The sequence below is a fragment of the Cygnus atratus genome, chromosome 3 (assembly GCF_013377495.2).
Source record: "Cygnus atratus isolate AKBS03 ecotype Queensland, Australia chromosome 3, CAtr_DNAZoo_HiC_assembly, whole genome shotgun sequence".
Classification (NCBI taxonomy): domain Eukaryota; kingdom Metazoa; phylum Chordata; class Aves; order Anseriformes; family Anatidae; genus Cygnus; species Cygnus atratus.
The window spans coordinates 108,736,529-108,760,036 of NC_066364.1; the positions used below are offsets into that span (position 1 = coordinate 108,736,529).

General features: G+C 44.5%; 4 protein-coding genes across 13 annotated transcripts in view; 1 reads left to right on the top strand and 3 right to left on the bottom strand.

Moving 5' to 3' along the window:
- The window catches only part of MAP4K3 (mitogen-activated protein kinase kinase kinase kinase 3), an 81,295-nt gene extending 80,082 nt beyond the window's left edge, over positions 1-1,213 (bottom strand). For all 4 annotated transcript variants that reach the window (XM_035552893.2, XM_035552891.2, XM_035552890.2 and 1 more), the window contains exon 1: positions 964-1,213. In XM_035552893.2, coding sequence (XP_035408786.1) covers positions 964-1,083 — 120 coding nt within the window. In that variant the 5' untranslated portion in view covers positions 1,084-1,213. The remainder of the gene's footprint in view (positions 1-963) is intronic.
- On the top strand, positions 1,185-5,240 carry TMEM178A (transmembrane protein 178A). Its single transcript, XM_050709834.1, is given in 4 exon segments — positions 1,185-1,284; positions 2,753-2,888; positions 3,612-3,740; positions 4,991-5,240. Coding segments are annotated over 4 exon segments (567 nt in total). The 3' UTR covers positions 5,193-5,240.
- Positions 5,241-7,877: 2,637 nt separating this feature from the next.
- THUMPD2 (THUMP domain containing 2) lies at positions 7,878-18,025 on the bottom strand. 2 transcript variants are annotated; one of them, XM_035552887.2, is made up of 10 exons: positions 17,850-18,025; positions 17,370-17,502; positions 15,692-16,107; positions 14,406-14,483; positions 13,874-13,926; positions 13,488-13,575; positions 12,212-12,283; positions 11,475-11,589; positions 10,278-10,395; positions 7,878-8,719 (listed from the first exon to the last, which is right to left on the bottom strand). In XM_035552887.2, exons 1-10 carry the CDS (start codon positions 17,940-17,942, stop codon positions 8,404-8,406), a joined length of 1,482 nt encoding a protein of 493 aa, XP_035408780.1. In that variant the 5' UTR covers positions 17,943-18,025; the 3' UTR covers positions 7,878-8,403. The 2 variants fall into 2 exon arrangements, with proteins under 2 accessions (XP_035408780.1, XP_050565521.1); XM_050709564.1 differs by lacking the exon at positions 14,406-14,483 and having other exon boundaries at positions 17,850-17,961.
- A 2,742-nt stretch (positions 18,026-20,767) lies between these two features.
- The window catches only part of GPCPD1 (glycerophosphocholine phosphodiesterase 1), a 45,466-nt gene continuing 42,725 nt past the window's right edge, over positions 20,768-23,508 (bottom strand). For all 6 annotated transcript variants that reach the window (XM_035552844.2, XM_050709484.1, XM_050709485.1 and 3 more), the window contains one exon: positions 20,768-22,532. In XM_035552844.2, coding sequence (XP_035408737.1) covers positions 22,328-22,532 — 205 coding nt within the window. In that variant the 3' untranslated portion in view covers positions 20,768-22,327. The remainder of the gene's footprint in view (positions 22,533-23,508) is intronic.

The window sequence follows — 23,508 nt, forward strand, 5'->3', positions numbered from 1 at the left end:
AGAGCAAGCTGGCAAGGTAGGGAAAGCAAAACAATAAATCTTTTCAGTTAAGCAATTAATAAAGTAGGGAGTAAGTGCTCAAAGGGCACAATAACAAGAGGATTGAGGTCCTGAAACTCACACAGCATTCAAACGAGCCGAGATTAAACCAAAATTGCCCCAGCCCAAACAAGGTTTCATTCTGGGCACATTCACTCCAAATCAGAGGTAACGTCGGCGCTACTTTTATACGCAGCGGAACCTCAAATTGTGGAATACCTCTAAACCTTTTGTCACAGTCCTGCCTACGCATACCCATTTCCTTAAGCAAACAAACTGGGATTACAAAACCAGACCAAGAGACACTGGGAAGCACCCGGTTGAAGCAAGGCTTCCAAGGGATTGCACAGGCGATGAACCTCAATCCTCCCCTCTGCTCTGCCACCGGAGGTAACCACCGGCACCCGAGGCAGCTGCATCCTCTCTGCCAAGAGTTCACCCAAGGTACACCACCGCTGAGTGGAAACCAAGGAATATGAGGAAAATAAGAAAGATGAAGTTATGTTGGGGTGCTTTGCTTTAGCTCTGCTTTTCCTACGTTTGTGAGATCAGGGTTATGGAGGGAGCTGATGCCAGGCAGCCTCAGCAATGCCTTCCCTGACACCACAGGTTGTCCAGCCTCACCTTTTGTAGGGGTACAAGCGGGAACAAGCGGCATTTCGAGGTAAAATAAAGGATTAGCGTGACAGCGGGGATGCACGGCCCTGCTCATTTTTGGGTACACGTCTCCCAGTCTCCCGGGAGAAGTGGGCTCGGGGGGGGGGGGGGGGCTGCCTCGGGGACCCTCCTGAGGGGACGGGGAGGGTGACAGAGAACAGGACAACGCTCGCCAACGCCCCCCCCCAAAATAATACGAACTTTAAAGGGGCGACCCCGCCGCTCGCACCCCGGGGGGCGGCAGCGCCGAGCCCCCCGCCCCGCTACCTTGTAGACGTCGCCGTAGGTGCCGCTGCCGATGCGCTGGATGAGCTCGAAGTCCTCCTGGGGGTTGCGCCGGGACAGGTCGCACACCCGGCCGCCACCACCACCGCCACCGCCGCTCATGGTGCCGGGGGGCCCCGGGGGGCCCCTGGGGGCCGGGTGAGGGCGGAGGGAGGTGCCCGGCGCGCAGCGCTCACCGCCGCCCCCTGCGCCGCTCCGGCAACATGGCGCCGCGCCGCCCCACCGCGCCTGCGTGCCGCCCCGCCTCGAGCCCCGACCCACCCCGCTCCTCCCCGGCGGGAGGCGCATGCGCGGGGAAAGGGGGTGAGGGGGGTTGGTGGTTGAGGTGCTGTGGGGGCGCTGTCACTCTGTCGTGGAATCATTGGGGTTGGAGAAGACGTCCCGGATCATCTGGTCCAACCACCCCCCTACCACCACTGTCACCCGCTAAACCACGTCCCTGAGCACCACGCCCAGCCTTTCCTTGAACACCCCCAGGGACGGTGACTCCACCACCTCCCTGGGCAACCCGTCCCAATGCCTGACTGCTCTTTCTGAGGAGAAATGTCTCCTCGTTTCCAACCTGAACCTCCCCTGGCACACCTCGAGGCCATTCGCTCTAGTCCTATCGCAAGTTACCTGAGAGAAGAGGCCAAACCCAGCTCCCCACACCTTCCTTTCAGGTACCTGTAGAGAGCAATAAGACCTCCCCTGAATCTCCTCTTCTCCAGACCAAACAACCCCAGTTCCCTCAGCTGCCCCTCACAGGACTTGCATTCCAGGCCCTTCACCAGCTTCTTAGCCCTGCTCTGGGCACACTCCAGGGCCTTGATGTCCTTCCTGTACTGAGAGGCCAAAGCTGAACGCAGTCCTTGAGGCGCAGCCTCACCAGAGCAGAGTACAGGGGAACAATCACCTCACTAGACCTGCTGGCTGCACTATTCCTGATATAAGCCAGAGTGCTGTTAACCTTCTTGGCCACCTGAGCACACTGCCAGCTCATCTTCATATGAGCATTGATTATCATCCCTCAGATCCTTTTCCTCTGCACAGCTTTTGAGCCACTCTCCCCCAGTCCTGTAGCACTGCATGGGGTTGTTGTGGCCAAAGTACAGGATCTGGCACTTAGCTGTGTTGAACCTCATTTCATTGGCCTCTGCCCATCGACCCATGCCCATCTGCCTACCCTCTGGTAGGTCAGTAAAGTCTCCCCTGAGCCTCCTCTTCTCCAGACCAAACACCCCCAGTTCCCTCAGCCGCTCCTCACAGGACTTGTGCTCCAGGCCCTTCCCCAGCTTCATAGCCCTTCTCTGGGCATGCTTCTGAAGGGAAGAGGAGAACCTGCCTGCAATGTCCACCAGCTTCAGTCAAGCTCACACACACCAGGAGACATGGAAACAGCTCTTACATTGGGAGTTATCCCAGTCGAATCTCTGTGGTGCCCCCAGGGGTTACCAGCCCTCCCTGCTGCCAGCAGCACCCTGCGGCCACAGAAGATACCTGACTGGGGCTGTGCGCTCACAGCCCATCCATCCACCCACCACTTGGATCCAAAACGCTACTTCATGCCCCGGAGGAAGCACAGAGAGCGAAGCTATTTCAAGGGCCTAGTTGACTCTGGATGTGGGAGACTGGGATGAGCAGGACAGAGAAGAAAGAGTGGGCAAGAGGTAAGCATGTGTCAAAGAGATGGGAAGGACAAAGGTGTGTAACAAGGGTGAGCACCAGGAGAGGGGGGACCAGTGCTGTTTTGTTACCTAGTTTGGGAACAGCTCACCTTCCTCTCCAGCAGGCATCACTCAGAGATGTGTTGCTGTCGAGTACCACTTCTCCCAGCCAATACACTTACATAACATCCTCATCAACCTGACGAAGCTGATCCAGCAGAACAAATGGCATCTGCTCCATATATGATCAGAACAGCCTGCGCTCTCCATTTCACAAGGAAAAGGCAGGAATGAGACACTAGTTTGCTGAGGAGGCAGGGTCCCAGCAGGGCCCCACGGTCAGCAGTGCTCACCCTCATTTCTACTTGCAGGCCACACACAAGTGTTTTTAAGCTTGTTGAATGTAAGCTGGTTGCCTTTTCCCTAGCTTCTGCAAGGGTCTGTGGACCTAGGGTTGGAAACGTGCTTTCTGGTGTCTCTGGAGGACATCCAGCAGCAGATGTTTCAGGAGCTGACGTCAGAAGCTACACGCTAAACAATTATGGCAGAACCTGTCTGAATGGAAACTCCCAGGCATTTAGAAACTGGAGCATTTCTGTCTGTCCAACTTACTTTAAATTTAACTCTAGGAGGAAATAGAGAACAAAGTGTATCACGGTGTGTCTGCATAAATCCATGCTGCACCCACATCCTGAATCTTACATGGCCAAAGCCGTATGATTAAATGGCTCATGTAATACTGGGAAGTTCACAGCACAGCTACAAAACCACCAGCCTCACTGGTTTGATCATGGCGAGATCACTTTCTACTTAGAGGCACTTGTAGGTCTGGGGTTACCTCCTACTGTGGGTCTGCCTGGCACAGGCCAGCTGTGCTCGTGCCTGTTTTTTAAGTGTTCCTCCCATTTTTCCTGTGAGGGAAGGAATGTCGGCAGTAACACACGCCTTTTATTTCTCAGTTTTGGTGGCAACAGACTTGAGAAGTTTCCTGGGCATGGCTGCAGCTGTTCTCTGCAGGTGCATTGTGGCCACAGTCAGCTTCTTTTGGGAGAAAAGCCTCACCCAGCATGTCACAGGTTGTCTGTTCCTGATGACAGGTAATGGTAATGCTTCGTTCTAGCGAGCTAATTACAGGTGAAGACTTCATCAGGTTTCCCTTGGGTAGGCACCGTGCAACGCCAGTAAGTGCAGCACGCCTTTCCTTCTCATCTCCAGTTATTGTGCCTTGCGTGAAGCGAGTCATTTACTTGTACAAGTGGAATAACCAGTAATTAAAAAAAAAGAACAAAACTGAAAAGTGTTCTAGGCCTCATGCAGCAGCAGGACAGGACCATGCGGGTAAAACAACCATTCCCTCCCCTTTACATATGGAATTATCTCTCTTCTCCAGAGCTGAACAGTCTGCAACTTGCAGACCTTGGTGTTGTACTAAATACTTAATGCTGAAATAGGAAAGGGGAACACTTTCACAAAAAAATCTTAGTTGTAAAGTTAAAGGTCATTTAAAGAGGGAAAGGTAAAATCCCTCAACAAGAAACCAACGCAAGTTTTAACTATCCCGACTCACAACACTATGCACAATGCTTTCTCCCATGCCAAAGGAAATACTTCGATTTGAGTGGTTGTAATGCACAGCATACTTTTTTTTTTTTTTGAGTTTGGAAAGCACAGGCCTGAGGAAAGGCTCATTTTGCATGGCTAATTTAGCTGCCTAATGAAAAACATAGCCTAATGAAAAATGCCTAATGAAGAGTGACCCGACAGAAACCTGAGGCAGGGAGATGGATGCCTGCAGACAGCTGGGGGCTGACTTAACCTCAGTGGTTCTCTGCAGAGTTACACCGTGGGAGGCTGCCGAGGGCCACCCACAAAGGTAGATTACCTGCTCTATAACCTTCAGATCAGATTATGTGCAGCACATGCAAAACAATTTTTCCTGGCTCCCCTGAGGCATGCAGCAGGCTCTGCTCCTGCAGAGGGGATTCCACATCACAGCTCCAGCATGCTCGATCCGATTTTGCCACTTGGATCAGGTTTGATCACAGACGGAAGCTTTGGCTACTTTGCCTGGTTTGTAAGGGCAGGCTTGACTGAAGTCACAGAGGAGACTCCTTCAGTCTTAAAAGTAGAAACCAAGTTAACAGATTATAACTCACAGCCACAGAGCTACAGCTTAGTCTTGCGTAATTGGGTAACACATTGTAACTCCATGAATAACAGCAATTATAACCTGTGTGCTACCCGAGATAACTTATATCAACAAAGCTGGGTGCAAGTTATTTGATTAGTAAGGCTTAACATTTAATTTGTTATTCACGCTATGCTACATCCCAAAATACCAATACAATTATTTCATTTGCAAGCATATTTTGCACTGTATCTCTGTGCCCTTATGCAGCCAGCATTGCATATGACCTGAACTACTTCCCCAAGTTCATCTATAGCCTTCCTGATGACACAGAACATGGACACAGCTAGTCTGTATTTTGTGCCTGGTGCAGTCGGGCATTTATAGTCGCAGGCAGGTGTCTTTGCACAGCTTACCCTTTCATTAGCAGGAGCTGAAGTACACCAGAGACTCCTCTGTGTGACTGCTCACCCACTGCCAACACCCTCCAGTGATGGCTGAAAAACATCCTTAGGACTTACTAAAAGAAACAGAAGTGAAGGGAAAATGAAATTCAGGATTCCAAGCACAAAAGCCTGATTCTTCAAAATCCAACCATCGCGTTTTACCGGTTCAGCAAGCTGTTGTCCCATGCTGCCCAGTAGAGATTTGAAGAGGAGACAGCTCTCAGAGGACAGAGATGGCACAGAATCAGATGCTTCAGCTCAACATGCTACATCTGTGAGGAGCAAGACATCTGCAACAGAAGGCTAAAGGGGGAAGAAAGCTGGTGTAAGAATTTAGGGCTATTCCTATTTTTCAAGGATCTGTACATAAAGGAATCAAAGAACAGTCACTGTTGCCAAATGAATCCTAGACAGAATTATACTTCTTTCCCCAGGGCATCATGTGTAATGACATGATTCAGTACCTTTTGCATTTGATTTTAAAGGTAGGCTTTGGTGCCCCCCTTCTCTTCTGAATGCCCAAACACACCTTTTTCTTTTAAACCAGCATGTACTTGTGTAATCTTTGTACATGAAGGTCCCGTGTAATTTGTAAATAAGCACAATTTCCATTCTGAGCCCCCAAGCCACACTGTGGGAAGGATTAAACCATTCCTGTCCGTTCCTGCTTCTGAGGCATTAGCCTCTTTGTCAAGTTACAACATCTAGTAAAATACCCACCTCTGTCAAAATCATTGCATCAACTGCAGTTTCACGGCTTGGAAATGGTCACTCTTGCAAAGCAGAGAAAGTTCATAAACCAGAAGGGTTACAGCCTGGCGCTTACACCAAGCAAAGCAGCAGGAAGTCAGAGCCCAGAGAACCTCTCTGTCTGGGCAAAGAAGCCACTCGCAGCAACAGAGGGGCAGTGAGTGCTAGAAGGGCAGCAGCCTTGCATTTTCCAGCACTTAATAGAAGTGACGTGCAAGTTAACTGATGAGATCACCACGCTAATCTGTCAGGCAACGTTCAAGCTGACAGTGCTAGTCCCCATAATTAAGGGACTTTGGTGCTACGTTGATGCATCTGTCACAACTCATCCAAAAACTACTATCCTCTGCCATCACCTAAAAGACAGCATTGTCCTCGACACATAGCATCCACGCATTCATTGCTGAAGAGGTGTTTCACACCTGCTGGGCACAGGAAAGAGTGGGCTGGAAACCTGTAAGGTCCCTTGGGCTGCCTCGCAGAGGGCACAGGCTGTCAGGAACTGAGCAGATGCTGCTGAAGGAGCTGAGCAAACTCTACCGAAGAAGCTGAGCAATCAGAGAAGCAGTAAGGTTGAGTAATACAAGATGAACACAAAAAGGAATGATAGGGGTGAATATTGTAAGCACAGGGTTTGGAAGAGAAGAAGGGAAAAGTGAGAGAAGGAAAGGTTGTTTGAAGAGCGAAGGGGTGGGAGAAGAAAGAAGGGGAAGTGAAAGAGAAGAGTAGTGGAACAGAGAAGCATCAGCTTAATGCAGGTACCATCAATTAAATGATAACAGAAACAGTCAGTGGAAATCAGGAAAAGAAACAGAGCCATATAAAGGAGACTAACACCCAACAAGATCAGTAAATTGGTCTGACAGCAATCAAGATGCCAGGAGCAATGACAAGACAAACCAGCATCAGCGCTGAGCACAGCTTTGGGGGTAGTCTTGCCCACATCTCTGTGCCTGGCCGTACTGCTGAGCACAGCGCAGTTTCTCAGCAAACACTGTCAGGTTCTGCTAGAGCCAGATCTTACCCGCTTGCATGTTTGTCTTGCCATAAGCAGATGAGTGCAGAAATACTCTCTCAAAATGGTTTATGCATCTAATACAACACCGAGAAGGTTTAACGAAAAAAAATTGTTTCTACCTTGGGTGAAGAGCACAAACATCCATGGGTGACACTGAACTGGGGGGTGGCTGTCATGGTAGAAGGCACAACCTCCACCCAGAAGGGTGGCAGCCAACTTGAGAAGCGGGACCTCACAGCGTTCGAGGAGGAGATGAGCAGAGTTCTGCTTGTGGGGTAACAAAACCCCATGCATTCAGCCAGGCTCGGAGGTTTGAGCCGAGACAAGACATGAGCTGCACAAGCAGCTCTCAACAGCAGTAAGATTTATTCTCCTCAAGTGCAATTAACCATGAAGAGTCAAGTTTTTTCCCTTTCCCAGCCAATGTACCAGAAGAAAAAGAAAACAAAATACAGAAAATCCAGACAGACACTTCTAATTGTATCTCCATACTCCTCACAGCAGAGGAACACAATGCATGAGTCCATCCCAGCTTGCCAAGTTGCAAGTGCTTGTCCAAAATACCATCTGAAAGCAATTTACAATAATTCTCTACAGAAATACTTCACTGTCAGCTCAGCAACCCTGGGAAAGCTTTGAATTAGACTATCACCCCCAAAATACCTTTTGCATAGACTGAAAGAATTAAGACCTCTCCCTTTTCAGGAAAATTTTTCCATATGATTCTCTGCAGACAGAAGCCAGCTCTAATTGTTCACTCAGTCTGCAAGTTTTTCCTTTTGCCACGCTGTGCCCTTCAAGCAGCATTATCAAGCAAGGAAAAGTATTATTTTTATAGAAAGAAGTCTTCACACTAAAAAGCTAAAGCTCACCCGATTGAAACATGCTCACTCCGCAAGGAATTAATACGAAAAATAATTTATTTTCCACTCCAAAAATATCTGAATAGCGACATTTCACATTCATCACAAACTAGCTTTGAAATAATACAAGACTGCAAGACACACAGGAAAGCCCTCCATCAGGTCCTGAAGAAGAGGTGGAGACTTCTTCACAAGTGTTTCTGAAAAACATTGCTGAAGGTGAAAAACCATTTACATGTAATACTACCATATACATCTTTGCAGTATGGCAAATGAAGTCTTCCTCTCCCGAATAAACTCCTCACAATATTGAGAGGCTTTGCCTAAACAAGGATTTGAGGACTCTTCCTCATTACAGTATTTTACATTAAAAACATTTGAAACTCTAGCTGGTATCTTCCACCTCTCCTAAAAACCGAAGAGACAAGCAACAGCGTAGTTCACCCATACGAAGCGAAGTGAGCCAACAAATGGCACAGGGTTTGGATCAGCGGGGTTCCACCAGTTCACTGCCATGCTGCTTTCAAGTATATCAGGATTCACGTACACCTTAGACAGTGCACGTAGGCTACTAATTCCCAGCAGCAGAGATCTTCCTGTATTTGTATATGAAAGCAACTGTCTTTCCAAGGCTAACTTCATAGATGCCATCCGGCACCAGCGACCCAAAACATGGCTGTCTGCTGCTGAGAAAGGGTTCTTCGACACCTTTCACCACGGAGGAAGAATTCCCATCATTACTCGAGGTTTCCACAGCAGTCGTTTCACCTGCTCCATCAGAAATGGCATTAGGAGATTCGTTTTCACCACTCTTGCTAATGCTGTCCATGCGCTTATGGAGATCTTGACTCAAGAGCAATACAATAGTCCCTCCAACACGAAGTACTCTGGCAATTGCAGGAAAAAAAAGAAATAAAGGTTAGGTGTTCATCCCGCCTGGATTCATTCATCTGTGCACAACTCGACAATAGCAATACTTCAGGTGCCAATTGCACGCAGTATAACACCTAAGCGTGTTAAGGGTAATGGCTCAACCCAGTAAGCTACATTTCCGAAGGGAATTTAAATTCCCCGTCTTTGTAACTCTTGCTGACTGGGAAAAATGGGCCCTTTATTGATTTCCAAACATTTCTGACCTCAGGAGTTGTCCATTTGTTGAGCAGTGAGGATGGACTCAGCTTTTTTGCTTTTCGTGTTGTTCCAAGGACCAGGGACACAATCAGCTTCAAAACCCATTTTTGAGCCTCGCTACGAGAAGCAAGCCCTAAGCCTCCACCAGCACGCAAAGGAACAGCTTCGCGTTACAGAAAGAGAGAGAGCTTTTCACATTGGTAAGGCAATGCTGAAGCTGGCCTTTCCCTTTGAAAGCTTTAAAAAGTCTGTCCTTTCCACATTGCAGTGACCCTTGAAATCTCTCAAACACAGGAAACCAAAGGAAAGTTAACCATTGTTTGTAACTCAGTTTTTCTTAGTACAGAAGGAACTGCTACACTTGGCTTTGAGAGAGGAAAAAAAGACTATCCTGGCTGTGCTCACAGCAAGTGCATTGAAGGGTCTTACTGGTGGGACTCTCTCGTGACAATGGTCCCTGCCTCACCTCCACCTTCCCAAGGAGATATTTTGCCTAGGATGACCCAGCAGAGGAAATGAGACCAGAAGGTAAGAATGTCAAACAAGGCTAAAAGGAGGGATGGTCAGCGTAAGACTACCCTGCCATTCTGGGGAGCCACCTCGCCGCCTTTACCATCTTCTCACCACATTCCTGCACTGAGTGTGATCAACACGCACTGAAGTCCAGTCCTACAGAAAGGGTTTGTTTTCAGCAAAGAACTTAAATAAGGAGACAGATAGTTTGAACCACCCGTTAGAAGCAGCCTGCTATTAGCTTGGTTTCACTCTGCCACAAAATGACAGAGTGAGATATGAAAGGAGACGTCTAAAAGATGACCAGGTGGCTAGCTGGATTATTGCAGTACACTGCCAGAAAGGAAAATGCCTTTCACCATTTTCCCATCTGAGATCTCTCCTGCCAAGGGAGGCTGGTAAAAGCTTGGTTGTGAACCCAAAATGAAAGCCTATGATTTTACACAGACCTCAACTGAGAAAGGATTATTGCTTTATTTGCCTATCTACGCCTTCAGTTTGGCTAGGTTACCCTCTTCTCTTTCTTCTTTCTCTCACCATCGTGCTGTGGAAAGAATATTTTTGAGTGTGGTTCAGCCAACAAGCTCATTCCTTGCTGGCTTGCACTCCCATCAGCGCTTCCACAGCTTGTGAAACAAGTCACAACAGCCACTAACCAACGAGTAAAGGACTCAGACTTTCACAGCCTGCGCAGCATCAGATTACAGAGCTAGAGAGCGTTTCAAATAAAACAAACCTGGAGCTGACTGAACGCTTAAGATCACAAACCATCGTTACGTTCACATCAAAGGCCACACATACCTCTCCATCTCCTGGAGAATATCTGGCAGGAATCGTACGTCTTTTGTGATCTTGAACTTCTTCCCAAATGGAATATCCGAAATCACGGCGTCAAAGCTTTCTGAAGGCAACGGCAACGCTGCAGAATAGAGGGAGGTCTTTACACCTGACTATCTGAAAAATGAACAGCAGCCACTGCGTCGTTCACCTTACCAAACTGCCTGCCAGCTCTTTCACAGGTTACACACCCAGATTCACAGCTCCTTCTCTCTATATCCTCACAAATAACACCACAAAGCTACCAACCCAACGCAGACTGGGTACAGACAAACCCATAAGAGCATAGCTTAGCTTGTGATCTTCCCTGTTACTGGTGTTGTGCTTGCTCCAACAGCAAAAATCTCCTAGCAGGGCACTGCACGGTTCCAAACTGCTGCTTCTCAACGCAAGTGAAACTTTATAAGCAAAATGCAAACGAAGAGCTGAGCTCGCAAGCACTTTGCTTAGCACAGATGTTCAAACGAACACACATTAATGGCAAGGAGCCACATGTTAAATTCCCCTCCACCCCCTCTTTTTCCCAAGAATCTACTTAACTTTCAGCCAGAATCACTTGGATTCTGTTGGAACTCATGTCTTTGAAGTATTTCCGCAATATTGCTGCATCCTGGGAATATATATTTTTTTGACTGTGACACAGCAGTGCACCCTTGTGGTGATGATGAACAGCCACACACCAGGCTGGCTTGCCCCGAGCAAAACCAACATGTGAAAGGAAAAGACCATGGGGTTTTCATCCCTCAGGATGCTCAGAACTTGACTGGATAAGGTGAGCAACCTGAACCCTGCTTTGAGGTTAGCCCTGCTCCAAGCAGATTAACAGGACTAAAGACCTCCAGCAGTCTCTTCCCACCTAAACCCTGCTGTGATTCTATGCCAGCCTTACCAGAACTGGCTTGAGATGCTTCTTGGACCATTTTGTGGTTGCAAATTTACCATTACGATAGAGTTACTGCCCAAGTCTGAAAATTATTGTTTTCATTGTCTTCTGCTGAGCTTATTCTTGCCGAAGTTCAGAGGGGAGAGAACAAAATTACCCGGTCACCAGCCAGCTATTTAGAGTTTGTTCTATTACAGACCACCTCAAGAGTACCTACGCTACCCGTATAACCACAGAAGACTTCAAACATGCCTCACCTTGAAAGCTTACAGACATACCTTTCACAGAGGCTTTAAGTAACTCAATCTTATCCATCAAACCTGCAGTCTTAATATTCACATCTGCGCCCTCTAATTGTGAATCACTTATATCTGTTCCCCAGTAACAGGCTTCCTGTTCAGAGAAAAAGAAAAAAATAGTTAACAAACGTGTATTTATTTAATAAAACCTTCACAGACTTGCCTTGTTGCACAGCTCTTCCAAAACAAACCACTTGCTTTACCATCTACGTAGAGCAATACATAGATTAAGACGACAGAGCAATGGAGAAGTTTGTGCTATCTTCACTCCTTTCATGTTCTGGGCTACTCAAGACACCTGTATTTCACAGAAACACTGAGGCTATGTCCTCACAGATGATCCCAGCTGTCTACAAACAGCCTCACTGCCTAATAATTTTCTAATACTGAAAATTCACTGTACTGTCACACTGACACCTCCGCCTGGGCTTATGCTGGAAGTGATTTTAAAAGAAAGCCCAAGGTTGCCTCACACAAACCCTGCACTATCGATACAGGGCTCCCAGCACCCACTCACACAGGTATGTAGGACTTTATTTTGCATTCCTGTGGAGGAATGTCTGAACTAAAGCACTTTTAACAACTGTCTATAAAAGACCATTTTGGTTCCAGTGTTCCATTAATGGACATCATTATAACTGTGGCACAGATGTTTTTCTTGGCACAACTACAAGAAATCTTGCAAAGCTCCTACCTATTACGACTGCAATACTTACGGGCCACTCTGTGGCAGCTTCCAGCAGAATTGTTCCTAGCCCACACATGGGATCTAGCACAAAGTCACCTGCCTACAAAAAGAAAGGGGTTATTGCATCCCTGTTGTGGTTTAGCCCGGCTGGCAGCCAAACACCACACAGCCGTTCGCTCACCCTCCCCCCTCCCTCTCCGGGATGGGGGAGAGAAACGGGAAAGTGAAGCCTGTGAGTTGAGATAAGGACAGTTTATTAAGACAGGGAAAATAATAACAATAACAATAATAATAATAATAATAATAATAGTAATAATGTGTACAAAGTGATGCACAATGCAATTGCTCACCACCCGTTGACCGATGCCCAGCCTATCCCCGAGCAGCCGGCCCCCCCACCCCGGCTAGCCACCCCTATATATTGTTCAGCATGACGTCAGATGGCATGGAATACCCCTTTGGCCAGTTTGGGTCAGCTGTCCTGGGTCTGTCCCCTCCCAGCTCCTGCTGCACCCCCAGCCTGCTCGCTAGCAGGACAGAGCGAGAAGCTGAAAAGTCCTTGGCTTGGTGTAAGCATTGCTCTACAACAATTAAAACATCGGCATGTTATCAGCGCTCTTCTCATCCTAATCCAAAACATAGCACCCTGCCAGCTACTAGGAGGAAAATTAACTCTGTCCTACCTGAAACCAGGACAATCCCAAACAAGATAAGACTTCTCCCTCAACACAAAGCATACTCAGTCATGGACTGATCACCTGCACAGTCCCGCTGACTCCAGTGCAGGTAAAAACAGTCACTGCTTTATCAGGCCAAACTTGCAGATGATACAGTAAAGAAGTATGACAATACTGTAAAAAGCATAAATGGCTTTACTAGAGACAATGCATCACTGCATCTAGTCTTGAGGTGACATTTAGGAAAAAAATATGACTAGACTGCAGACAGATACTGGCATCAAATTAACCTGTGGAAAACATCACACTGGCTTCCATTTTTACTTGGGAGAACAACCCCAAACAAGCTTTGACATCTGGACAGTGACAAAACCCCTGCAATTTAACCATATATCTGTACAGAGAGTAATAACTATCCTTAGAAGGCCCTTGGACTAAAGAAGATATGAGGTTGAACACCAGGTGACAGTGCAGTCTAACCACACAAAAATTTCCAGCTCTGTCCATGTGGATTAAAGCATGAAGAATTAAAATCACCACGCTGCTTCAAAGCTTCCAGCTTCAGCCTTGATGAGCAGCAAAGGACTCACTCAGGACTCTACACTTTTGCCATGAACATTCACTTACACTGATTTCAGCCAGAGATGCCATGGCCCACGCAATTGTTGACCGCAGCCCTGCTGTTTTGATATACTCTCTGTTTGCCAATGGAAGCCTGTAGACAGCAAAATCAGTGTAAGATAATGGTACAACAACATAGAAAAGCCTACGTAATATAAAATACAAAAAGAACTGAACTTCCCAGATCTGTAATCAGAAACCACAGTCTGCTTTTAGCCACTCACTGCAAAGTCTGGAACATGTGCTCAGGTTAACTTCAGACAGACCACAAGACGAACACAACAGTCCAGTGAATATTAATCCAGAAGATAAACACAGTGGACAGCAAGACTATTTAGAAATTGTGCCTGTTCTGGTACTGCCAAAACAGATCTGGTGATGAGAACACTCACCTGAAAAGAGGAATGCCCACAACCGAGTGCATGTCATTAAGATGTACAAAGATCTGAAAGAGGGAAAAGTAACATTAGAATTTCTCAACTTGAGATGACAATAGCTTAAACTCATTTAAACCAGACAGAAGATATTTCTATGAACTTCTGATCATACCACTTAAGAACAAAAATACATACTCTACAAATTTATGATTATTTGGAAGAAATCACACTTGATAATCTGAATGCCAGTTTAAAGATGATTTAAGATTTAAGCAAACTAGGAAGGGATTTGTCAGTCAGGGATCCATCAGCAAGCACTTAAATTTCTCCAGGAAGTATCTTCTTGATATTTTTAACTATAAAACCACTTACTCTAAACAGAAGATTATTCACTGTATACTTGCACTCAGCTATTTTTTTGTTTTTCTAGAAAATGAAGTGCCATTAAGGAGTGTTTTACATGGAAGGCAGACATATATAAATATATATATATTTTGGGGCAATTCTGGAAGTAGCAACAGGCCGCCTGGCAGACAAGTGCCACTACCTCTAGATCGGGGTTCCGCAGATCAGCCCGCCACCTAAACTGCTTCATGAGCGCTATGCCAATTGCTCTTCCAATCTCCTGTGAAGGGAAAGACCAGTAAAAGACATTAAAAATAAAAAAATTAAGAAAAATACAGATCACAACCTTGATTACCCAACCCTCATAAGTACCTGGGAAAAGAAAAAGTCTTTCTTTACTGCTAGAGAACAATTTATACAAAGACCAGAAGAGGTGTACCAGGACAGAGTGATAGAAACACACCTCAGGATAACATGACTATTGCTCACCTGGAGTGTGGGAGGCTGAAGTTCAAGTCCTAGCCAAGGTAAAACAAACAGCTGTAGTCATTTTAGAACTATGTATCACACGTGAAGTATTTCTGATGACTGTAAATTAGATCACCTGAAGGAACCTGTCAATGCATAACTGCGACTCTCAGTTTTAATGCTTTTATCACCTCTGGAAAGTTGTACCTTCAGCATAAGAATTCAAATGCACAGAACCAATTTAAACAAACACTGGTGTTGGCAGGCTCACGTGTCCCATCTTCCCAAGATACCAGCTTTAGTAGAGAGAAAAAAAATCTAACTTGTTATTTTCAAGTAGGAGAAACCTAAATAAACTGCAGCTACACATTAATTTCCATTTCTTATGGTGAAAATACAATACAGATGAGAACAGTGTTGGACAGAAGGGGCCTCTAGAGATCTCTACACCACCTCTCTCAGAATGGTTGCGGCTCTTCAAGGCTGAGTGCTGACACCCCAAGGACCAAGATGCACCCTCCAGAATGTGTCTCAGGGCTGCACCACCCTTCTGCGAAGTTCTTCATGATACCCAAAAGAGCACCCTTCCAATCTGCATATTCTGGCTTTTGCCCCTTGTTACGCGCTCTGCCTCAACTGAGAGGAGTGTGGCTCCGCTGTCCTTGCTACGACCCTTCAAGTAGCTGCAAGCTACTCACAGATTTCTCTTCAGACTCGACTAGGTTTCACCTGCCCAGCCACTCAACCTCTTACCTTCACTTATCCTTATTAAAAGACATTGATTCGAAAAACTATTCAGGGTAATCATGCCTTGAAATTAATAACAGCACTTGTATTTCCACTTGCTTAACATAAATGCAAGTTTTATGAGTTTTTTCAATTTTTTTTTTGAAGATACAGAAAAAGTTCAGACCAGTTTGTTATTCCAAAACATACAAAACACAAATTAAATTGCAAATAAACCACACGCCTCCTTTCACTTTCACTACATTCTTTTAAAACACAGATACTTTAGCATACCTGTGAAGTAAGTATTTTGGCAATTGCTCCACTACAGCGACAAGAAACTCGGAAGCTGAAGCTATGCTTCTCATTCTCAACAGGTTTCTCTCCACTGCTTTTGGAAGAGTCTTCTAAAGAAGTTTTGGTTTCAGTTTGGCCTTCCTCATCACTCTTCCTGTCTGGTACCACACCATTCTCTCCAGCTCCTGCTTGACATTCCTCAGACACAATCTCTCTTACTCGCTCTGTTTTCTGTCTTTTAGTCACAACATTCATCTCTTCTTCTGATTTTCTCTTGCAAGGTGATGGGTTTTCCTGAGAGACACCATCTTTTTTCCCCTCACAACCACGAAGGTTTTTCCAAGTAGCGATAACATCCAGCCAATCCTTTGGTTCCTCAATGACAAGACTTCTAATTTCATGCAGTATTTTCCCTGGAAGAAAAGGCTAGTTTCAGGTTAAGTAGTTCAATCTCAGCATTTGATGTTCCCACAGAATGAGAACATCTGTCAGAGACTTTGTTTAGATCTCGATAACGTGTGAATCCACGAACTGCAGCAGCACACATCACAGACACAGCCAAGCTCTCAACACCCACAAACCCTATCAGCTGAAGACCCACACATCCATCTGATTACAAGCTTTGCAGAACCAAGAATAACTTTTGCAGGGCTTGAATTCTGCAGAAGTTCAGCAGCTCTAGAAAGCCAGACTACCTCAGAGTCATTCCCAGGGATGGAGCACCAGCCTACCATATCGTCGTCCTCTTAGTCCAGAAAAACACTTGGTCCAGGATTAGAGATCCAGGACACTTTCCAGGATTGACAGACATAAACATGAATGGCTTTGATTCGGCTCAGAATAAAAGTCACAAGTTTATTCTTTTATTAAAAAAAAATATCTCCTTGCTATTAATTACTCTTCCTTCAATCTTGCAAAGTCTCCAATGCACACCTAAACTTACACCTACCTGTAGTGTGTCCTGTTGACTTAGCTATGACAAGAGAGGCACGAGAAATACAGAGGCCAATTCATATAAAAGTCTTGACTCTGGTCAGGGAAAAACATTTAAGTATTTCTATTTCTCATTTTAAATTTCATAATCATAGTAAAATTTGATCCTTAGAGCCAAAAGCCTCTTGTAATCTTTCAAATAAAATCCTACCCCCATACAAATATCAATCAATCTTACTCGAAATTCTTATTTCAACACTGATAGAGAAAGTGACACATAAATACTTGAAATTCACAAGAAATCTGCATACTGAACAGTTAAGTGATGCAGAATATGTATGGATCCACATCACCTAAAAAAAAATGACTCACTGTTAAAACACATACAAGGGGTCCAGAATCGGACTTCAGTTTTGTTAATTTTTTTGGTGTGGGAGTGGTATTATACATATATACATGCGTACTATGCCAGCAGAATGTCAGCTGGTAAGACATGTATTTCAAACATTTTTAAGCTGTTTTCAGCACAGAAAAACATATTTGAAAGCATAGCTGGGCAAAAAACAACAAAAACAAAAACCACAACTTCAGAGTTGATTCTTCTCAGTTAGAGCTACAGATGATGAAATTGATCGAATGTTAATTTTACAAATAGGACATGCACTTACACTTGAAGTTTTTGAACCCACGTCCTGCATGCAAAAAGAACAGGATGACTCGAAGGGTACAGTTAGCGCAGTACCTTTATTTCCTGAAACGGGAAGCGGGTCGTGTTTCTTAATCAGCAAAAACAACCTCTCTCCAGACTTGATTTTCTTCAGTTCGCTCGGCTCCGCGTCAGTGGTGAAGAAGACTTTTCCCGAAATATAGTCCACCTTAAAGGGAAGGGGAAAAAAGAATATTTTCTGTGAGCACTTCAGCGGCTCAACAGCACCACCGTGTGCCCTACCACGTCTTCGCACCGAGAAGAACCCAGCAAAGCACAGCTAACCAGAGATGGCGAGGGGACGGAGATGTTGGTCAGCACAGCCCTCAGAGCTGCGGAGCGCGGTTTCGTGAAATAAATCATTTTAGTGCCTCTACGAGCCGGCTTCTTCCTGGTGTCCTGTCATGATTTTACTCCCTAGCATCTCCTTGGCGAACACAACAAGAAATATTTAATTTTACCGCACGATATATTGAAATTACAACGGACTCGCAGCTAACGAGGACTGCTTCTCACCTCCGTAGCTCCGAGCCTCGCTCGCAGCTCCCGGGCCAGGAAAGGCTCGAGGCCGCGACCCGCTGTGCAGAAGTACCGCCCGCCCGCCGCCATCTTGTCCCGCCCCCGCCGCCATTTCGGGCCGCCCCCGCCCAGGGGGCAGGCTGAAGGAACAGCAACACGTGCTGAGGGAGGGAAGAAGTACCGAAAAAGTGGGTTTGTTTCAAGTTTTTTATTCCCGCGCTGTTCACACATGACAGCGGGCAGAACAGTTCTTCATGTCAAAGTAATCATAAACACCGGGTTCTTGAAAGCTGGTGTGACGCCCGTGCCACCAGGGCACATCACTGGAGCGTCATCTCCCTTTTAGTCCTTGCCTCAGCGAGATGATCAAATGTGAGATGATCAAATGTTCCAGTGCGGCTATTGCTCCATGTACTTCAGCAGAAGACTGTATGATCTCTTCAGCCCAGGCTGATGAAGAGAGGGAGAATTACAGCAGCATTCCTCCTTCTGCAGATGTTAAAATAATATCTATGTCCACACAACTTAGGAAGAAAATTTGCTGATACCCCCTGGGGTGACTCGGCACCCACAGCTCAGGAACAAATGGCAAGATGTCAGTTCAGGCCCAGCACCGACAATCTTACATGCTGCAGCATCCATGACCCCACATCTCTGCAGTCCAAAAGCACCAAAGCCACCCAAATATTTCTGTAGAAGTGAGCAGGCAAGAGAGGATCAGCAGGAACAGACTTACTGCCACCAGCGTTTAAAATGCTATTGAAAGACCTTGGGCTGTGCCTGTCCAAAGCAAGAGTGATGTATTACGGAGCAGGAACCAAACCCTGATCTACTGCTTTCACTTTCAGGAGGCTGTGTAGTCTAAATAAAATAAATCAAAGGAAAAATATGTCTGCCCACAGAAGGACAGCAGGAACATGGCCTCTGGTTCCAGGGAGTAAACTAGGAAATCACGGCCTTGAAGTGTAGCACTGGGGATTCAGGTTAAAAAAATCAGGAAAATCTAAAAGCACTAGGGAAGATCAAATGAAGAGGGTTTGGTATCTCCAATACAGCTGCTTTTAAAGTGGGCCAGACAAACCCATTATGAGTGGTAATGTATGGAGATGGACTCAACTTTTTGTCTATGTTCTATTTGTCTTATTTTATATTATGCCAGTGAATATTTCTGTTCATTTGTTAAATTAGCAGCCTGAAACCAAGCCAAGCCCCCAACTCTCTCACATGGGAAATGCTACAAAAGAGACGCACACAAGACTGGCAAGCAGAGAGTTTTGCTTCCGTCAGCTGAAATACTGAGCCTGGTCCAAAATAAATGTCACGTTAACTGCTTACACACATACCCATACAAAACAAACAGGAACTGCGTGAGAGGTCGCTGTTTTGTTGGCATCTGAGTACAAACAACGAAGGACAAAGGGATGCATGTGCTGTCACTTCCAGAAGCACCTGCAATATTTCACTTGGGGGACAGTGGTTTGAAATACAAAGAACAGTCAATGGAAATGCAAATACAGGGGATCTGCACACAGGGCAAGCACCAATACATCGGTCAGCAGCAGGTAACACAACTGCATCATTAGCTGCTGCGTAAGCCACCGTCCCAGGGACAAATCTACTGCTACACTGCTACTGCAGCAGAGGTTTGCAAAGGACAAATCCTGTCCTCCTGGCCAAGAGGAAAAGTTGAATGTGAAGGTGGGTGCGCTTCACTCCTCACATACATCCAACACACAAGTGTTAACTCCTTTCCCCAGACCTGTCCTTGTCTCAACCTTACCAGAAGTTTGTCACAGCAATTAAATATCTTGTTGTCCAATCACTCGCATGCAGGGAACTTTTTCTCTCCCAACTACTCTGTCATATTGGGCAATTTCATCATTCCCGCTTCTCTCTTATTTAAGGGGAACCGACCCAGAGGACAAAGTAACACAGCTGTCAGGAATCATGTAGTCCAGCCTTTGAGACCAAAAGACAAGAAACTCCAAAGGTAGAAGTGAAATTCTCTCATCTACCACAGTTCTCAGAATTCTGGATTAATTTAGAAACAAATTTACTTTTAAAAAATGTAGCAGTCCGTTTGCTGGAACAAGCAGCTATGCTCCAGCCCACACTGGGCTCCAGAAAACACTCAAGATACAACCAGATCCTAACCAGCCAGAGGTTACCACATTCCAGCAGAAAATCCAGACTTAAAAACGCTTGCTGCTTAATTCCGTTCCCTCCGTTTGAAGGGATTTTCCTGCTTTTTATTCCTCTCTAGCTGTGCTCTTGGCCACCAAAAGAACAGCAAACACTATCAGAGCACACTGCAGCACCAGCCCAGCAATGGCCTGCGTCAACATGACTCCAGTAGCCAAGGCCAACACTTCTGGAAGCAGAGAGCAAGTTCAGTTATTGAAATAGTGGGTGCTGAGCATGTTTTTGTCTGAAGGTGGTTGTCCACACTCAAACACCCTGGAAAACACAGGTGCTCCCAACAAAGCCACTATCTTCACCTATTTTTGTTTTGATGTCTGTGAACTGCAGGAGAGTCAAAGAGGATTAAGCTTTTGGAGGACTTGGAAGCATACAACAACATAAATCAGATTGATTTATACACTGGCCCAATGAAAAACTAACAGCTGCCTTTCCAGGCATACACTTACCTTAGTGACCTGCTACCATGCAGGAAAAGAGCAGCTGCCACAGCCACTTAGTTGGGAAAGTCCTCAAAACCCTTCAAAAGAAGTTCTCAGGGGTACACAAATTATAAACTACTAAGAATTAATCACACACATTGACAAGTGAGGAATCTGGACTTGCTCTATCAGGTAACAGCTGCAGGCGATCATTGTTGATGTCAAGAATCAGGTTCAGAGCTCCTTCCCAAAAAGACAACTCTCACACTTTGAAACAATTTTTTTATTTTTTATTTTTTTTAATAAAAGACAGCTTCCAGATACCTAATCATGACTGTGCTGTTTGTGCAGGACAAACTTTAAATACTAAAATGTACAAGGCAAATTGAAACAAGCTGTTTGTTCCAAACTGCTCAGTGGTGCAGGCTCAAGCATGTATCTGTAATGGCTTTACTCTTTGTACAATCAGTTCTAAGTAGCAATGACTGTATATAAAGAATATAGTACACACTATTGTTTTCATTGTCAATTTACAAGAGAAAAAAATAAATATTTTTCATTCTTATTATACATTAACACTTCAGTAGAAAGTTACAGCTGTTGTGTTGGCATGACCTGCAACTTCAGGAGGAAAAAGGACATGCATATATCTATTAAGAATTCTAAACTATGACTTCATAATAAATTACAAAGGATAGGTATCAGCCAACAGCATACAGATTATCTGAATTCAGTACAGTTGTAATTCTTGCTCCAAAAAAAAAAAAAAAAATCAGATCTTGCAAAATACAAAAGCTAGTGGCTTATATTATGTAAGAAAGACAAACCATGTATGGTATAGCCTTTTTTTTTTTCCAAATGTTTGTGAATAACAGGCTTGTGGTTTTAGGCAAAGAAGGTTAAGTAGTTTAGTTAGTCCTTGCACCCTTCACATATAACTAGCACCGTAAAGATGCAAGGACCTCAGCAAACACCTAAATTTCATGCTTAAAAACTAAAGCATGCATTTTCTAGAGTTTGTGCATGGTACATATTTCGTTTATTAAAGTTACTGTGCAAAAAAGATTCTCAGCCACTGACAGGTGTTTCTGTAATTCTGTTAATATTAAAATTATGAGCAACATTCCTAAAGTTTAGCAGGCTTGTGTGAGACTAATGAAAAAATATTCATACTTGTGGTTCACCCCTCACTACTAAACACAGACACCGTACCACTCAGTTGGCAAATCAGAAAACAATGGCAGCAGCCTAAATGTCCATGAAGGGGGAAAAATGAGTTAATATGCGCTGTAATTTACTTAAAAGTGTAGAGTTTTTTTTAAATGGCACAAAGCTTTATACAGGTGGATCTATCAGTGCAAATACATATACAGATAGAGGTACCGATTTATTCGGGCTAGATCTAATTTTACGTACCTTACAATCACTCGTAATTTCCTGGTGTCATGTACAGGCTGATGAGCTGTACTACTGAAGTAAAATCAAAATCAAAACTTTTTTTTTAAAGCATTTTCACCATCAGGTCATTGTAATTTCTCTACAATTTAGTTTTTTAACTTCCACTCCTTAGAGTGCTTAATTTTTTTTTTTAAAACACACTTAGTGTTAATACTAAATTTACTGCTTCAAAATTTGAGATTTGATTATGGGAAACTTAAAACTGTGTATGTAAACTGCAACAACTATAACTGGCTGAATATTTTAACATTGTTTGAAACTTTAGCAAGTATTGTCAGGAAGGAGGAACACAGTTATTGCTATTTGGGAGACTTAAACAAACAAACAGTCAAGGCATGGAGAGCACTGTTCCAATGGTCGAAGTTAAACAGATACAAAACAGCATTCTGCCTAGAATCAGTCCTTTTGCATTTGAACACTCTGCAAGTTATCTACAGTTTTCTCTTCCAGGCAACTATGATGACATTTACATGGAGATATGGATTTGAAGTGGCTAACTGTGGGACACACACAGCTTTTCAGCTCTGGTAATTCCTTCTTTAGACGTTCCAGTTGCTCTACTTGGAATATATTTGGTTGTTCGGGATTTGAGTCATATATCCTGAATAAATGAGAAAAAAAAGAGACAAACACTTATCAGTATAACCTGACAGTTCACAAGGCAACTAAATGAAGCTACTCTTGTCTTTTTTTCCTCCTAATGAAGTCATATACCAGCAAGTCTACAAAAACAGGATGTTTGAGGTTAGTACCTTATGTTTTGTCTCTAATCTTCCAATATAAAATGGCATGTCTTCTACACAATAGTTGATTTATGGTTGTTTAAAATTACTATTACAATATTAGGTGAAGAGTAAAAAACAAAACCTGATCTTTATTCATACCTAACGCAAATTCAACTACTTACATCATTTAAATAATAAATCCTCTTTACTTGGAGTGAATGGCACTTTATGGTGAAAGAAAGGAAGAAAAACCACTGGTCTACTTTGGTATAAACTTACTGCGGCCAAAATAAAAAGGATACAATCTAATCATCGACATTACTTCTAATATCAGTATGTTATTTATACCCAAAATGTAAACGCTGGCAACTTTCTTCAGTCCAGTTCCCTTCACTTTTATCTACTGCACATATACGCTTTCAGATATTGCAGGTCTCCAGGTTTATCTCCTTCCAAGAAAACTTCTGGAAGGAATTACTGTGGCTTCTGCTTCACCATCTTATGAATATTCATACTGCCTCTCATCTATGATTCCTTCAATCCTTTCTTTCACACAGCAATTTCAACCTATGTCCAAACACAATGGCACAACCAAAATAGAATGCCAGGTGCCTTTAAACCTCAGCAAGACACATTCTGAACTGTTGTAAAGCCTAAGACAAAAATAATAAGCTGCTCAAGGAGTGATATAGTAAATGAGCTCGGAAACAATTCTACAGGGCGTACAGATATTGATCAAGTCCCTTACAGTAAGACCAAAGATAGCAAGCTGTCCAATTTTAAGGTACACGAACCAAAGGCACAGAGTTCAATTACTTGCACAGCACCTACAGCCTAATAACAGACAGGACT